The 17,826-nt window shown below is 42.6% G+C and overlaps 1 protein-coding gene across 3 annotated transcripts in view; it reads left to right on the top strand.

Annotated features, from left to right (window-relative positions):
* The window catches only part of GDAP1 (ganglioside induced differentiation associated protein 1), a 47,721-nt gene that overhangs the window by 1,454 nt on the left and 28,441 nt on the right, over nt 1-17,826 (top strand). For all 3 annotated transcript variants that reach the window (XM_086695239.1, XM_086695240.1, XM_086695242.1), the window contains one exon: nt 5,184-5,301. In XM_086695239.1, coding sequence (XP_086551365.1) covers nt 5,260-5,301 — 42 coding nt within the window. In that variant the 5' untranslated portion in view covers nt 5,184-5,259. Of the gene's footprint in view, nt 1-5,183; nt 5,302-17,826 lie in introns of those variants that run through there.

The raw sequence follows: 17,826 nt of genomic DNA, 5'->3' as shown, positions 1-17,826 counted from the left end.
TTACACAGAACCAAATCACCAAAGAGAATTAGAAACCCTCATCCACGGCACAGCCTGCAGAGTCGCCCGGAATAGTGCTTACCCTAGTGGCCTGGAATAATTACGCGTCTTGCTCAGCATCTTGTCCTGGACTAGGGATTGATTTAGGCCACTGGGAAAACAAGGGCCCAGGACTTTGCAGCTGAGCCATAATTCCATTTCTCTGTTATGGGGTACACCACGATCAGGATCTAGCATAGAGACGCACATTGCCATCTATTCTGGGGTTCTATTTGATGTGAAAAACAGTGTAGTTACTCAAGTCAACATCTTTTTCTTCTTTTTAAACTGTTTTTCTCATGAAGTAACTTTTGTCCTTTTGCCTTTTTATTGTTTAAAAAATAACACACCCGTTTGTGTTAGAATCCATATATGAACATCTCACGGCTAAGTTTTTGTTTGCAAGCATGGTGGAAACACTTTAAAAAAAATTTTTTTTAATGTTTATTTTTGAGAGAGAGAGAGAGCGCGTGCGCGCGCACAGTAGGAAAGGGGCAGAGGGAGACACAGAATCTGAAGCAGGCTCCAGTCTCCAAGCTGTCAGCACAGAGCCCAATGTGGGGCTTGAACCCACGAACCGTGCGATCATGACCTGAGCCAAAGTCGGACACTTGACCAACTGAGCCACCCAGGCACCCCAGAAACACTTTAAAAAAAAATTTTTTTTAACGTTTATTTATTTTTGAGACAGAGAGAGACAGAGCATGAACGGGGGAGGGGCAGAGAGAGAGGGAGACACAGAATCGGAAGCCGGCTCCAGGCTCTGAGCCATCAGCCCAGAGCCCGACGCGGGGCTCGAACTCACGGACCGAGAGATGGTGACCTGAGCTGAAGTCGGACGCTTAACCGACTGAGTCACCCAGGCGCCCCCAGAAACACTTTTTAAAAAAAACTTTTCCTAATGAGCTCTCATGCAAATGATGGATTTTTCTGAAATAAACTCTCACTGAGCAAGTGTCTGGCTTCTGTGACTGATGTCTACTCCATCTGTGGTGGGTGGACAGAGGATGATGATGCACACATATCTGGATAGAATATGGAGATTAGGGGAAGATAAGAGACAAGGCCATTTGTCTCTTTATCTCTTGCTGTCCGTAATAGATGTCTTCTTTGGAAGGAATCTTCATTAAAAGAGATAATCCACCACCAGATATGTGGTATTCCATTTCAAGTAATTACAATCCTAATCTGAGTCTGCCATTGGCTCTCTTCATGGGAGGAAATTAGTATTGAATTTTTGGTTCAAAATTCAAAAGAACAACTTTGGCACAGTAACCATTTAAGCCATGCTTCCACTTACCTGCTGCCATCACAATGGAATGTTTCCCCAGTCACACTGATGTGTTTGTTAATGTAAGTGTTCAGGTTCAATGGTTGGAGAAGACTGGGAAAGAGAAGTAGAAGGAAGAGGTGCTGACAGTGAGGGCATTGCATATAGTAAGCAGTGGAATAATGTTGCAGTTCACTAGTCGGGGTTAGTAATGTCCTTATTTTCCCTCTCACTCTGAACCTTTGCCCTGGATAAGGGGGAGTTGAATTTAGCTTTAAGAAGGGATTAGTAAGAAGAGAATGTGAATGTTGGTTTGACAGGTGGGATGGGGGAGGCCATCAAAGCCCAGGGGCCAACAACCACTCTAGCAGTTTCTTTTTCTCCATGCTCAAAATTCAACTATTATAGGCTTCTATTCTAAAAAAAAATTTGTAACAAAACGTAAGCCATTTTGAGTGTGAATGTCTAGTGACAACCTGTTGGTGAGGATGTTTTGTTTAGAATTTAATACTTTATGATGAAGATGTGCTTAAAAATGTATTGGGGGACCCCATTTTATTTACATATTGGAATTAATTGTTGAAATTCTTGGTAAATATTTATAAATGACAAAGTCTAATCTGTAGGTGTGTATGGTCTAAAGCGTGTTTGTTGCTTCAACGTGTGTAAAAAAATCACATGCAATTAATTACTGCATTAGGTAAATAAATCAAACTGAGTATCATTATCACATTTGTAATACAGCATTCATAAAAATTTAATGTAGTGTGGAATAGATATAAAAGTTAAGAAATATGGTTATAAGCTCTGCAGACAACTTGATATCAAAAGGGGAAGAAAATTCCAAAATTAATGGTCTTCAAAACTTTGAAGGCAAATACTAAGTGCCAGATGCAGTGCTAAGTTCTTTACATGCATTAATTCATTTAAATCTCATAATAACATAATACCCATGTGATTAATATTAGTGGTATAATTTTTTTTTAACAGAAGAAGAAAATAAAGTTTAAGACATTTATGTGCCTGAGATCATTCTGGGTAGAAATGGTCCAGCTGGGATTCAAACCAGGTCTGTCTGACTCTAGAGGTAGTTCGTTCCCTCTCTCTCTCTAATTTGAGAGAGAGTATGAGAAAGCTGGGGAGAGGGGCAGGGAATGGAGAGAGAGAGAGAGAAAGAGAGAGAGAGAGAGAGAGAGAGAGAGAGAATATCCCAAACAGGCTCTACACTCAGCATGGAACCTGACGTGGGGCTTGATCTCAGAACCATAAGATTATGTCCTGAGCCAAATGCTCAACTGGCTGAGCCACCCAGGCACCTCAGACATGGTTCTCTTTATTACCATCCTTCACTGGAGCAAGGATTAGAGCTTTCAAATGAGGGAAGGAAGTGGCTGGGTGGAGAGCAGGAAGGGCTGGTGAAGGTGACATTTATTTCTTATATTTTAGACTAGCTGGACAGATGAATGGTGATGCTACTGTATAAAATCAAAGAAGTGGAGGAAAGGGGCACCTGGGTGGCTCAGTGGGTTAAGTGGCTGACTTTGGCTCAGGTTGTGATCTTGCAGTTCATGAGAGCCCCCTCGACATCAGGTTCTGTGCTGACACCTCAGATCCTGGAGCCTGCTTCAGATTCTATGTCTCCCTTGCTCTCTGCCACTCCCCTGCTTGTGCTCTCTCAAAAATAAACACACATTTAAAGAAATAATAGAGAAATGGAGGAAGAAGAGTAAATTACAGAGGTGGGAAGATAGGTTTGTTAAGGAGAAAAAGATTCAGAAATATATCCCGGGGAGATGTTCAGTAGACAGTTGGGTAATGCAGGTCAAAAACTAGAAATCAATTAGTCAATAAGTAAATAATTCTTAACTTGGCTCCATCTTCTCTAGGTCACTGCCCCATGTTCATCCAGGACTGGTGGCTCATGCCCTCTTCACCCCACACACTGTTCCCTGTCATTGTCCTGAGCAGCTTTGTCCTGCCTCACAGTCCATTGTCTTTCTTAGCATCATGACCTTTATCCTAATGTATCATCAGACACAGTCTGGACCTTACTTTGACTGTGACGTAGGCCAGCTTGAAAGCTGGAAGTTTACAATCCTACTCTTTGACAACACTGTCTGGTCTTTTCCACACACTGAACAAGCCCTTGACTAGCCAGTCTTTACTCCTTTCATGCACTACATATCCTCCTAGCCCTTCTCTACTCTGCCTGAAGGCCCTGGTGAATGATTTCTACCACACTGTGCTTTACACAGTGATCTCCTGGTGCCTGCCCAATCCCCAATCTCATCCCCTGCTCTTAGGAAGCCCCTTCTGGAGACAATCACATCATGTACTAAATGCCATTGCCATGGCAAATGTCAGTCTTTCCACACACACAGCAGATCTCTTCCCAGGAAACTTCCAGATGCCTGTCATCTGCTCCCCTCTCAGCCCCAGCTGCTTCCCGTTGAACAGGGGCCTTTCTTTTCCCTCACAGAGGAGAAGGGCTAACTTGGGAACATCTTCCCTCTTTTTCCTCTCTTTGAAACTTAACATTGGTTCTCATTTTCTTCCTTTTCCCACCTACTCTGTCCCAGAGGAAAAGATATCCCTTTTCTTTTCCTTGTTCTGGGTCAATTCCTCCTCTCATTTGAATATGCTGTAATTTCTTTTCTTCTGTCCAACAAACATGCTCATGTGTCCTCCATGTAAAAACAGTCCGAATTTCCTGGTGCACCTCAAGTGCTCTATGTTTGTTCTTCTCGAAACTGCTGACCTCCTTGAAAGTCTATTACATTCATAAAACATACATACTCAAGTATCATATATGTTCATATATACATTTACGTATCCCAGCTCTCATTCGCAGGCCTCTCGATTTGGGTTCTGTCCTCACGAGTCTAATGAAGCTAATCTCACCATTAGGGACCTCCTAGCTGATAGATATAATGGCAGCTCTTCAATTTCTATCCCACTAGTGGCAGCTGTGAATTTGATACTTGTGAGCAGTTCTCTCCCTCAGCTTCTGAAAAACCCGCATCTCTCGCCTCTGCTCGCTCTGTACCTCTCCCACCACTTCGGCTGTCTCATCCCCTGTATGTTCTTCTTATCCCTTTCTAGTCTCCTTAATTTTAGGCTGTCTTTTGTGTTCTAAGCATTAGCTTCTTGGTAGCAGAATTTTGTATAATTGCTGGATACTTGTTGAATTATCTTATCCAACTAGGCAATCCTGCCCTAGGGGCTATGAGTCTAATTTAGAAATAGTCTAATTCAGGTATAAAAACACCAGCTGAGCCTTATTTAAGTCTTAAGGGCAGTGCTTTGGTTTCTTCTCATGACTTGTCCCTTGTGGCTCTCTGCCTGCTCTTCCTAATGGGCAGAGATCCACGTGGACTTAGTGTACATGTCCAATGATAAGGCTTACAAAAGGTTTCAGGAAAGTTCTCACAGTGACAAAGATGAAAACAGACTAAAGGGAGACTTAAAACAGGCAGTAAGCTTGAAGACACCGTGTGGACTGCAGGTCTGTACCAAAGACCCAGTACCTGAATGAAGCCAAACATAAAATGTATGTGTGTCTGTGTTTATGTGCATATGTGTGCAGATATGTACATGTATATATGAGTAGTGGGTTAAGTTTGGAGACGCAGAGAAGTAGAAGGCTCAGCCCTTGCTCCTAAGGGTATAAAACATCTCTTTAGAGGCAGAAGATCTAAAAAGAAAAGTAATAAAGGGACAAGGGAGGCAACTACAAGCAGCAAATAGATGCCAAGTGTCCTAGGAGCTCAGAGGACAGAGTGATTTTTGTGGGCTACGGTACCTGAAGCTGTTTGTAGGAATCACATACATATTGCTTCACTCTGTGGGTAAAAAAGAAGGGGCTCTCTTGCAGAAATCTATACAGGATGACCTTCTTGCATGAAGAGCTGCCCTACAGAGGGAGGGAGTGAAGGGAACCCACGCCTGCGATGGTGAGCAAGAGGAGGCCTCCTGGAATCTGCAGACATAAGGTGATAAGTTCATTTCTCTTGTGCTACCTGGAAAGTCACAGTGCTTTATTCTGAAAATAGGAAGATGTTGAGGCAACTGGATATTGGAAATAGCACACATTGGGGGTGACAAAGGAATATAAAAACATATTTGGAAGTGCTGGCATTTTTTCGATTTTTACTTAAAATATAGTTAGTTAATACACAGTGTAGTGTTATTGTCCAGTGTACAATATAGTGATTCAACACTTTGTACAACACCCGGTGCTCATGGAAGTGTTGGTATTAAGATGTTAAAAGTTTTGAAAATTGATGAGATAACCCTTTTATAATGAATTGAATAAAGAAGGGAGGCACACAGTTTGCTGAAGGCACAACTAAAGGTAAGTAGCTGGTAGATGCCTGATAGCTGAAGGAGAGAAAAAAAAAATCAATTATTAGGCAGTAAAAAGAAAGGTAAGTTACAATTGGGGAATGAAGAGCTCTGGAATGGAATTTGAAATAATAGCCAATAATAGAAAAGGCTGTCTTCTAACTGAATGACACAGGAGAATGTTTTATCCTTGCCAACTGTTGCTGTCCTGATCCACAGCTCACCTCAACATGCACACTTCGAAGCCTTGTTGGATTCTTCAGGTGCTGACTGTGTTCCAGATAAAGCTTAAATTCCTCTTCCTTTCCTTAAACATGTCCTAGCATTTTTGTCATCGCTGGCGTTTTCCTTATTACTTTCCCATGGCAAGCACTTGGTAAAGCTTACTGAGAAGTAGAAACACTCTATGGGGTGGCCATGGAGAGCAGCACTCAGATCTCCCTTAGAGAGACCCTGCAGTGAGGAGGGTACTTATCAGACAGCCTCTAGCTGGTGCAACTTCGGATCTGCTGTGGTGGTCACATCAAGGCTGCATTCTTCCCAGGATGCCCCCTCCAAAACAAAAGGCAAACTGCTGTGTCTTATGCCTTCTTATCCAGAAAGGTAGCCCTCTTGGGCCCTGGAAGCAACACAGATCACACTTGCAAACTGCTGCAGCCTATGTGCTGAGTGACACGGAGGAAAGCTACCATCTTGGAGAGAGCTCAGAGCAGGGAAGAGTTTTGCAGAAGGCCCAAGCTGTAATGCAGGCACCCCTGCCTCTTGGGCCATATGATCAGGCAGATCCTTTCGTGTTGGTGTTTGGTGTCAGTGGTGAGAAAAGATACAGTAGGGAGATCATGGCAAGCCCCAGTGGAAGAATCACAGTGCAGGTCCGTGGGGGATCTGAGGCAAGGCTATATCATCTGCAAAAGAGAATTGTCTATCTTTATTTAAAAAAAAAAAAGTTTATTTATTTTGGGGGGAGAGGGGCAGAGGGAGAGAGAAAATCATAAGCAGGCTCCATGCCGTCAGCACAGAGCCCAACACGGGGCTTGATCTCACGAACCTTGAGATCACCTGACCTGAAATCAAGAGCTGGACACTTAACTGATGAGCCACCTAAGAGCCCCTAGAATTGTTTATCTTTTGAGAAACAGTTCCTGGTAAGTTGCTTGACCTTGGTAGAAAAGGAATGCTTGACCATAGGACACCAAGGGACCAGTCATCTAGAATTTCCCATTATAAACTGGGTCTTGTGGAGCCTGCCAAAACAAAAATCAGAAGAGGTCAAAATAGTATACTGTAAGTTGGATACAGTATGTACAGAATCAAGCTGAGTGGAAGCAGGGGGCATGAGTAAGTTACCAGAACAGGTTGCCCAGACCCCCATATCTGTAGTGTTGCACTAGGACCCCTTCCCTAACTCTCACCTGTGGGAAGATTGGGGTTCTATACAACTAGCTGAAAAAGGAAGAAAAGCCACACTTGGTTTATAGATGGACAGGCTCAGTATGCGGGTGAAGCTGAAAATGAATGGAGGCTGCACTCAGGAGTGGTCTTGAAAGTCTCTAGAGAGGGAGAATCTTTCAGAGGGGCAGAGTTGTGAGTGGTAAACCTGGTCATCTATTTTGTGTGGAAGGAAAAGTGGTCTGAGGTAGGAATGCATGTAGACTTCTAGGTAATGGCCAACAGCCTGGGCATCTAGTCAGAGGCCTGGAAGGAAAAAGACTGGAAGATTGGAGACCTGGAAGTTTAGGGTAGAGACGTGGGAATGAACACATGGGAATAGACAGGAAATGTAAAGAGTTTTGTGTTGCATGCCAATGCCTTCCATGGGAGAAGCACTGAAAACCCAAGCAGACAAAAGTACTCAGCCAGTTGATGTCAGCCCTCTTCCTTGTCAACCACCCCAGATCTGGAACAAGGGACATATGAATTTAGTGGCCTCAGTGGCAGAGATGGAGGTTATACATGGGCCCGCCAAGAAGGACTCAGGCTTATCAAGGCCAATTTAGCTACTTCTGCCTCTGAATATCCAACCTGTCAGCAACAGAGACTAGTTCTTGAGAATACCAATAATTTGCTTGGTGCCGAGTTGACTATATATTGAGCCCCTTCCAGCCTGGAAGAGCCAGTGGTTTATCCTCTCTAGGGAGAGACTCTCTCAACCAGTATCACCACTAGCCAGGAACTTATAGAATACCTGATCACAGGCATGGAATTTCGCACGTCACGAGTGACCAGGGGACCTACTTCAGAGTGAATGAGATCCTAAAATGAGCCGTGACCATGGGATCCATTGGTCTTACTACATGCTGCATTACATATTAGATACTGCATACCTCTATTGTCTATGAGGAGCTAGCCTCACAGAGTGATGGAATGGTCTAAAGGCACAGCTCAAGTTCCAGTTTGCTGGTAGTGATCTGCAAAGGTGGAGTGGTGCCCTTCAGGATGCAGTATATTCACTAAATCAGCTTCTGTGTAGCACTATGCTCAGTAGGAAGAACCCATAGGCCTGGGAACTAAGAGGTGGAAGCAAGTGTACCTCACTCAACCTCATGTCCAATGACCTGTTCATGGTCTTTTTTCTTCCTGTCCCTGTAAGTCTGGGCTTTGCAGGGTGTCTAGTAGGGAAGTACTTTTGTAAGAGGACAAAATGAGAGTCCTGTTTAACTGCAAGTTTTGAGGAGGAAGAGGCTTTTCTATAATGGGGACAGTAGGGAAGATATGTGGAACACAGGTGGTCCATTGGGTGCTTTCTGGTACTCCACTGACCCTTTATGACTATGGATGCACACATTCAGCATCCCAGGTATGAGAAAGGCATGGTTTACCAAGATTCAGACCCTCTAGGAATGAAAGTTTAGGTCACACCACCAGGTAAACCACTAGAACCTGCCGCTAAGGTAGGTGAGGGGAATTTAGAATGGTTAGAGGAAAGGGAGAAGATAATCATTCACAGCCCCAAGACCTACTACAGTCTACTGCTACTGTGGACCTACTACAGGGCTCCTATTTGTCCCATTAACTCCCCTTTTCTAAGCTTTCCCTTAAGAAGAGAGCTCCCTAGGGGTGCCTGGGTGGCTCAGTCAGTTAAGTGACTCTTGATTTCTGCTCAGGTCATGATCTTTGAGGGTCGGTTGTGAGATCGAGCCCTGCGTCAGGCTCTGCACTGAAAGAACGGACCCTGCTTGGGATTCTTTCTCTCCCTCTTTCTCTGCCCCTCCCCTAATTGCGTGTGCGCTCTCTCTGTCTCGCTCTCTCTCTCCCTCTCAAAAATAAACATTTTTTTGAAAAAAAGAATAAAGTTCTCTATGAAATGATATGGAAAACTCCCTAAGATCTATTAAATGCAAAAAACAAGGTATAGTGTGTGTAACATGGCTGTATTTTTATTTGTATGTATGTAAAAACCTGTAAAGATACAGAGAAAAATAAAGGGAAGCAGGTGGCAGTGCTCCCTGAAGAGCATTTTGATTTGCTTTTAATTTGAACCTTGAAATTGTACTACCTATTGATAATTGTAATCAATTTTGCATCTTAGCATGTTATTTTAAAAGTCAGTACTTTATACATGATTGCATAGACTGCTGGTTGGCGTATGACACAGTAATGTGTATAGTAGTGAGTGGACCTAATGAATTTTATGACCCTCAAAAACAGCGTCCCAAATGGAAAAAGACTGGGTAGTCCAGATGGCATGAGTGATTTCTGACTCACCAACTGATTGAATAATTCATAGGTTGTCTGCCTGGCTGTGGCAGAGTGGACATTTAGAAACCTCCAGCTGTATACTGGTGTATCATTCCTGCTGTGTTTGCTGGTCTGAAAAGTTTTCTACTTCTAGGAGGAAGTAGGCACCACCGTGTTTTTTCTTCTGTGTTACAGCCTAGGCTAAATTATGCCTCATTTCCACACCTCAGATCCATATGAAATATTCCTTTAGGACTGATACTTCATCAAAGTGCAGGTTCGAATCTCTTGGTGAACATTTTCAAAAGATGCTTGTTCAGGTTCCCCCCTCCCCTAGCAAAATCTCATCACATACATTCTGAGAGCATCCCCATGATCCTAATGTATTTCCCTGATGAAGAATCACTTATGTAGGGCAATTTCCAAAACTCCCCTCATGACAATCACCAGGGGTTACTTGTGAAATAATACACATGCCCAAGTGTCTCCCATGGTGAATTCTGATTTAGTGGGTTTCAGTTGGGGCTCAGGAATCAGAGTGTTCTTCAGGGAAACACTGTAGGGCAGGCAGTCCCTCCATGTGGACTACCTTATAGTCCATAAATTGATAAAACAAATTCAATGTTGCCTGACACCAGTGATCCTAATATAAGTTCATCTTTCTTGCATGGATTCTCTTTCAGAATGCTTTGATATTACAAATAATATTCTCCCATCATTTTAAAAGCAAAATTCAAAAGTACTATGTAAAAGCCTGTCTCCTGAGGATAAATGCACAGCAGACAGTGAATACTTACAAAATAAAACAAGCCATTAATGGGGTGGCCTTGCAATCTAGACCTTAACAAAAATCTGATAACTCTAGACCAAATCAGTTGGTGGCCAGGGACAATCTCCATTCGTTTCCCTAACATCTCTGGAGCATTGACTCAGGGAGTTATGCTATCTTTAGTGATCACTGGCTTTGAGAGGACTGTCTCCTTCATCCATCTTGAAGCAGCAGGGCACAGAGTCTGGGCTAAGATGGGAAGACCTGAGGGTTACCACACAGCAAAGGACCTCGAGCCCCAGCTCCTGAGGTTTCCAGACAGTTTAGAATTACCTGGCAAGTGTCATGTGGCCTTGGACTAGCTGGGCACTGTGGCAACTGGGCACACTGGCCTGCCCCCTGCTACTGATTATTGGTACCTGGATTAGCTGGATTTTCTGTCACTCTTGGGAGTTTAGAGCAGTGTTGAGATAGGAGGGGCTTAGGGTTAAACACATGGGAAGAAAATGTGTCCAAATGAACCTGGGACCACGTCTTCTAGATTAAAAAAAAATAATTATATCCGTTAAGTGAAAAAAAAATCTATTATGAGCAAATGGTTTAGAGAAGACTGAATCATACATATCTTAAGAGCCATTCTGCCCAATCGCTAACTGAATTTTACTAAAAAAAAATCTGTAGTCTTTATAGTCAGTTTCACACTGGCTATAATGTGTATATTTTTTCTTTGATTAGAGTCTCAGGGGGCTGGCTGTATGCAAGGGCGGTTTTAGTTTGTGGTTCTTTTTCACCTCCAAGGCCAAGATTTATCATTTTCCTCAAAATTTATCATTCTTTAGATTGTCCCATGTTAATGTCATCATTATTTAAAAGACATTAAAGTGTTTTCAGTTACTTTACTCCTGTGAATGTAGTCTTCAGGTTTTCCTTCTGTTCATTTGCTATATATATGTTATATATATCATATAGTATATATACTATATATATAATATATATTATGTAATATATATTTAATTACATGTAATAATCATGTAATGTACAGTCCACTGAGGGGGGTGTGGATAGATAGTAAGTTAATATATCATTGAAAATCGCTGTAATATAGAAGAAAAAGTAATGCTATGGAAAGGAATGTCAAGCAATACTTTCATTTAGATTGCAGGGTCAGGAAAGGCCTCCCCACCCATCTACCCATCCATCATACCAATAGATACTGCTCAGATGCTTCTCTAACAAAGTGACATTTAAGCTAAGCTCTGAAGAACGAGTAGGAAATAGCCTGGAAAATACATAGGAGATCAGCTGGAGAAGAGGAAATAACTGTGAGGTAGAACAGAGCTTGGCACATAGAAGGAACTGAAGTGGGAAAATATGCTGAGGCTCACTGAGCAAAGGAGAGGATCTTGGTGAGAGATGATAGTGGGGAGGGAGGCAGGAATGAGGGCATATTTGTGATCTTATTCTAAGAGGTCAGTAAGAAATGACGACTGTTTTGTCACTTACGCCATAGTTGGAGGTAAGGCAGAGAAAAAAAAAGAGGAAGAAGGGTAGTGCTGGAAAGAAAAATACGAAATTAGTGCTAAATGCCAACCTCTCCTTGTTCATTCTGATACACACCCTGAAGCAAGATGTGACCCCCTCTTCTAGAGAACGGTGTTTTTCAATCTTGAGAGATGTACAAATAGCTTTTGAAGGAAAAAAAAAATTTATCCAGATCTTCTTCCCATGGTGGTTTAAATAATTTTATTTTTATTTGAATGTGTGATCATTGCATATGTATACTTAAATATGTAAACCACAAAGTATACTTCTGTATGCTTAGTTTATTTACAACATAAAACAACATAAGTTGAAAGCAATACTGAAATTAACAACCTGAATTTAATGTGACAGGTGATGTTTTGATGAATTGAAACTAATGCTTACATTTTAAAAAATTATAGCCATGCCCACAGAGACATAGCTTCTCCTGATTCAGCACATGGTGATGCCTTTGAGGACTCCTGTATGGGATCTATTAGGAAGCCTTTCTTTGTACGGTGTACTGGCATGCCATTTGACTATTGCTTGGTAGAAGTGTATCATTTACAACTAGGTCTGCCTCTCTTCTCATTAGTCATAAACAAAGTAGAAAGACTCAGTGCCAAAGTTAGCCTAAACGTTAATACAAGATCAGCAACAGTCCATGGAGATGGAAAAATCTGGAATTACTAGACCCCTTAGAATACATGGGTTAACTCCCACGGGCATGTAGACTTCTGTTTGGAAGACAGTTCTATATGAGAGTGGGTTATTCCCAGAGTCTTCCTAGAGGAAACTATTCCTTCTCACAGAGCCATGGGGACAGGATGAATTGTTTCTTTTAACAGTCTCCAAAGGGATCTTTGGAATCCAAGGTTTGGTGGAGTCAAGAGGGATCATTAAGTTTTGAGCCTAAGGAGAGACCAACTGGGGTGTCGTCAACAAGTGCCCATGGTTCCTGTTTACGGCAAGGAAGACAAGATCAGAAAGAGGCAATCCAGAGGTCTCTGCCTCCCTGGCCTTGTGGGTGAAAAGGCTTCTAGCACTAGCTTCCCAAGTCAGGTACACAAACCCATCCATTGGAGTGTGGGAAGAAAATATTAAGGGTCCTGGGAAAGCTTAGCTCTGCCCTCAGGCACATAAAGAACAGCTTTCAAAGAAATGTGAGTGGGGACTCTGTAAAACTGAGCACTCAACAGTTTGTATAATTTTCCAAATGCAAAGAAGAGCCGGTAAAATAAATGTGCATTTCCTGACAAGGCAGAAGATGATGTAGTAGTAAATTGATCAGGTTAATATAGGTGGAATGTCAACTAAAGTTTACTGTTGGAAGTTGTCACAAGTCTTCCCATCCATCAGCAGTGGCGTAGATGACACAAGGGCAGGGACTGGATGGAAGATGTGGTTGAATTCCAGACGATTAGTTAGAGTCAAGATTGAGTCCGCGCTGGGGAGGGGAGACCGCCACACGCTGACTACGCCTGCCCATGCTGGAGGGACCGGCCATGCATGACCTCAGACATAAACCCTCCAGCACATGCAGCAAGGCCAGAGCTCAAGTTCCAAAGATCCACCTGGACAAGACACCTCAGGGAGGCCAGTGAGGACAAGAGGCTGATTGTCAAGTCAGATGTCCCTTTTCTTGAGGTCGGGTGAAAACTAAGGCACCAGAACACTAGACCCATTCCCCGCCCCCATGCGCACCACCAGAGAGAGGGATAATGGAGAATGAGTATTTACCTCAGAGAGACTTGTATTATATGGCAGGTGCCTGAATTACCAGGAAAGGGACAAAATTAAGAGGAAATGGGTGGAAATGGGTCTCTTATTTAGTTATTCCACCATCAGTGGAAATGAATGCAGAAATATGCAACTGAAAAGAGGGAGTAAAGACAAAAACATAAATCAGGGCACAGAAGGCTGCATATGTGATATATATTTATATCACTTTAACACTAAGAATCAGGCCTTGTTTTAAGGGCCTCTATTTAAATTGTTCTGTAATTTATGGACTGTCCAGGTGAAAATTATCCAAGTGCCAGCTGATAGTACACTTTAAATACTACCCTGGACATTGAAAAGGTATTTCCCCGGCTGGCAGCCAGAAACATCAGAATCTGGAGCACAACTCCTGCGTATTGTCATTTTAAGAGGCCCAGACGGAAGGAGAACCACAATGTGCTAGAGTGAGGGCAAATTTCTCTGCCCTAAAATGAAAAAACAAGGCTTCCGTTCTCAGCCTTTTAATCTTCCTGTGTTTCCATATAGTTTTGTCATTTAATTCTTACAACCACCCCTGAGGGGCTACTATTATCATCCTGATTTTTATAGAGGAAATGGAAGCTTAAAGAGGTCCCCCAGCGGGGCCTTGATTGAGCAGGGCTTCAAACCCAGGTGGCTGGTTCCTAGCCCACACAGGCACACATGTCACCCCTGCACCCCACTGCTTCCCCCACGCTTTCTGCTTCTGTGTCCATTACCAATGTGATTTGTGTCAGGGCAATTGAAACCTAAAGAGTCCTGTTAGCAAAGCTAGAGACGTGGTTATTGCCAAGTGCAGATGATCAGCCAAGGTGAGCACTAACGTGGACGGATTATGAGCTTTGCTGAAGACCTGACGGACTGGGAAATGACTAGGGGCCAGTGGTAAAGTCAGAGCCACTCACTTCTGGTGCATGGGGTAATGCATGTGGTAATTAGTTATTTATGTGTCCACGTTCTTCATTTAGAAAATCTGTATATAGTTACTTTCCAGGAGCTGTCACCTGTGCCCTGTATCATTGTATCCTTAATAGGAATTTCTGCGGCTTGTCATTTGGTCCCTTCCATGTCCCAAGAGGGGAGTGTCTTAGTAACGAGGAGTGAAGGGATGGAACCAAGTGAGGTCTTCAAGTGCTCTGGTAACATTTGGACATTCCCAACAGACAGCAGTGGAAAACTCAACATTTGCCAAATTTCCAAATTGTGTTTATCAGTCAGGTTTCCCTCCATCCCCGCCCCCACCCCCCCACTCCAGCTTTGCAAAGTTTTCTTTCCTGAGCAAAGTTACCACCAACAGCAGTTTATGATAACAGTGAGATGCAAACGGTACACATGTAAAACTTAGGACTACAGAATTTAAAGCTTTTAAAGCCATAGCGTTAAAGCAAATAGACTGGGAATACTTAAGAACTTCTCATTATAACTCTCCTCCTGATAGAGTCTATTTGTATCCCTGGTTTTAGCCTTAGCAGACTTGGAGGGAGTGGTGAAAGATGAACGGGCAGTGCTCAGCCACAAGGGGAGAAAAACGTCATCCGGGCCCCAGAATAGCAACAGCAATAAATATGGTCATGTCGCTCTTCTGCTGAGGCCGAAACGACAGACAGGATCACATTTGCAGCACCAAGCAGGCCTCCTGGCGATGGGGGGCTGGCTCAGGAGTTGGGAGGAGACATGTACAAAAGCTGATGCTGACTGAGAGGCTTGATTTTGGAGCTGTGATTTAGCACACGACATGAGAGGGCACAGAACCCACCACAGAGCTAGACGGGGCCCTGCAGCCTTCTGGCCCCAGGGGACTAAGTTCTAAATCAGCTTTTAGGACAGCTGGCTCAGGACTCTTGAGAGCTGAGCCGTGAACTTCCTTGCACGTCTGCCTGAGAACTTGCTGTTATCTGCAGCTGCCACAGCCATCAAGGCACCTGTGTAACGAGGAAGGTGAAAAAGAGGGCTCTTGTTGGTCATCGGTTATTTGAGGAGGGCCCATCGGATTTCAGCTACTTCATTGTACGGAATCAGCACCTTCGCTCTGGGAAAGTCTGGGAGGAAGGGGCGTCTCCCTCCCTCTAAAGCTACTCAAGTCTCCTATCCAGACCAAGTTTCTGGGCTCTCGACATTTCTGGGACTCATGGCGCTTCATCTTCATCTGTCCCACTTCGTGTGTATTTCAGTGTCATATACTGTATGGTCATTTCTCCGAGTGCTTGTGATCTTACTATCTTCATATCGTTTTGCCACTTGGAATTGGCAAAACTGGGCTTTTAGGTTGCAGAACTTGCATGGAACACTAGTCTTTTAGGCTGAAAAGTTGACATACACATCTTTTTGGAACCCAAAGTATCACCTGAATTTGACCAGTTTTTTTTTTCTTTCTATTAAACTGCCATGCCCTGGGGCGCCTGGGTGGCGCAGTCGGTTAAGCGTCCGACTTCAGCCAGGTCACGATCTCGCGGTCCGTGAGTTCGAGCCCCGCGTCGGGCTCTGGGCTGATGGCTCAGAGCCTGGAGCCTGTTTCTGATTCTGTGTCTCCCTCTCTCTCTGCCCCTCCCCCGTTCATGCTCTGTCTCTCTCTGTCCCCCCAAAAAATAAATAAACGTTAAAAAAAAAAATAAAAAAAAAAAAATAAACTGCCATGCCCTAAAAAGATGTAATTCCTTCTAAAGCCAAGCTCCTTTTCTCTGTGAGGCTCACTGGTCTCCCCAACCAGTCCCCAATGTCACTTAGGGAGTTGTCGTAAACAGGTTCGTTGTGGTCACGTCACCCATTTCTCTCACGCAGCTTTAATAAGTACAGATTCAATTCCATGCTGTCATTCGTCTCAGTTATATGCTTAGGATTTAAATTAATCTTTTCTCTATGAACCAGAATATTGCTTTTATCTGAAAAAAAAAGGCATGTAAAAATTAAAGCAAATGCTCCTTTAGACTTTGCTATCTCCATGTAAGATTCCGCACTTTATTCTATTGTCACTATTATCTTATTCTTCTTTAGGATCTTGTTAAGATCAACAAGATAAATGAAGTCGTTTCTGTAGCATTAGCTCTTATGTTTGTTCTCCCAGCATCCCTGGTGACATTGGGTGGTTAAGAAGAAAGTCATTCCATTGTGTTGGAGTTGGTGCCAAAGGAACATAGACGACTATTTGGTGCCCAGGATACGCTGCTGCCCAGAACCTTATCTTGTCCTATTTATACATTAACAAAGCAAAATCTTACTTAGAGCAATCCTTGCAACATTAGCATTTTCTTTCTTTAAAGCTTATGTCTCTGAGTTTTTATGCCATTTTTCTCATGTGGCCAGAGACAGTGTAGGCATAAATTAACTTCTCCACTTATTATTTAGTGACTGAAAGAACACAAAAGGGAGGGTATTGGAAAAATAAATTCCAATGTATTATTGAATATTCTAATTTGAATTACAAAGATAAGCGCTGAATGATCTTACATCCCTGGAAAGATTCCTTTAAACATAAAAAGAGAATGATAAGGTGTTTGGGAAGGCTACCTGAGGCACTTATTGGGAAATGGGGAGAAAAAGTCACTTTCCACTGAGACAATGGCATTCTGCCGTGAAAGGGTAAACACTACACAAGCACATTGTAAATTGGTAAGAAAACTCTTAACTATAGGAAAGATAACTAGTACAAAGCTGTAATTTCAGAGCCAAGCTGTAAGTATCTTGTAGGGAACATGCTTTTTTCTAAGACTGTGTCTGAGTATCCTAGAGGCTTTTAGAGCTACAAACATTTATAAATAGACCTTTTTATTATTGTCATTAATGAAAGAAACATTAGTGATATTATCCAAATACTAGTTAAGCACACTGGGAAGCGACTCCTTTTTTTCTCCTTGACCTCTCTTACCTTCATATTATAATTGATGTTTGCCTAATATGATTAATACAATCATCAAAATGTTCTTCTAGTGATCTACTCCAGTGGCTAGCATCAAGTCTAGAAATGAACTTGTGTAGATCTATGCGTAGTACCTAAGTATTTTATTGTTATTTCTTTCATTGGAAATATTTAATTTCCACCTAATGCTGATGTTTTAATATGTATTTGTGAAGTGTAAATAGCTAAAATTTACATGAAATTATTAGAGAGAATTGCCAAAAATGAAGTTCCAAGTTTCAGCCAATGTGGCAGCGAAACTCCTCTGACTGGAGAGGTAACATTTACCCAGTGTGTTAAAAAAATACCGGTTACTTTTACCATCCTATCACTATTCTAATTCTTATATATCCTATGCAAAAAATTGTGTTAAATACTTAACATTTTATAAGTCACAATTAATCCTCAATCTATCCCAATGAAAGTGATATGATTGTTTTTCCTGGTTTATAAGTGAGGAAGCTATGCCCATGATCACATAGCTGGTGAGCGGTGGAGCAAGGATTTGTTTCCTGCTCTGACTTTAGAGTCCGAGCTCTTAACTGCTATGCT

This window comes from Puma concolor, chromosome F2 (assembly GCF_028749965.1).
Source record: "Puma concolor isolate L17-30 chromosome F2, mPumCon1.1.hap2, whole genome shotgun sequence".
NCBI classification, from domain to species: domain Eukaryota; kingdom Metazoa; phylum Chordata; class Mammalia; order Carnivora; family Felidae; genus Puma; species Puma concolor.
The sequence above is the reverse complement of the archived record's forward strand: the minus strand, read 5'-3'. Positions and strand labels throughout refer to the sequence as shown.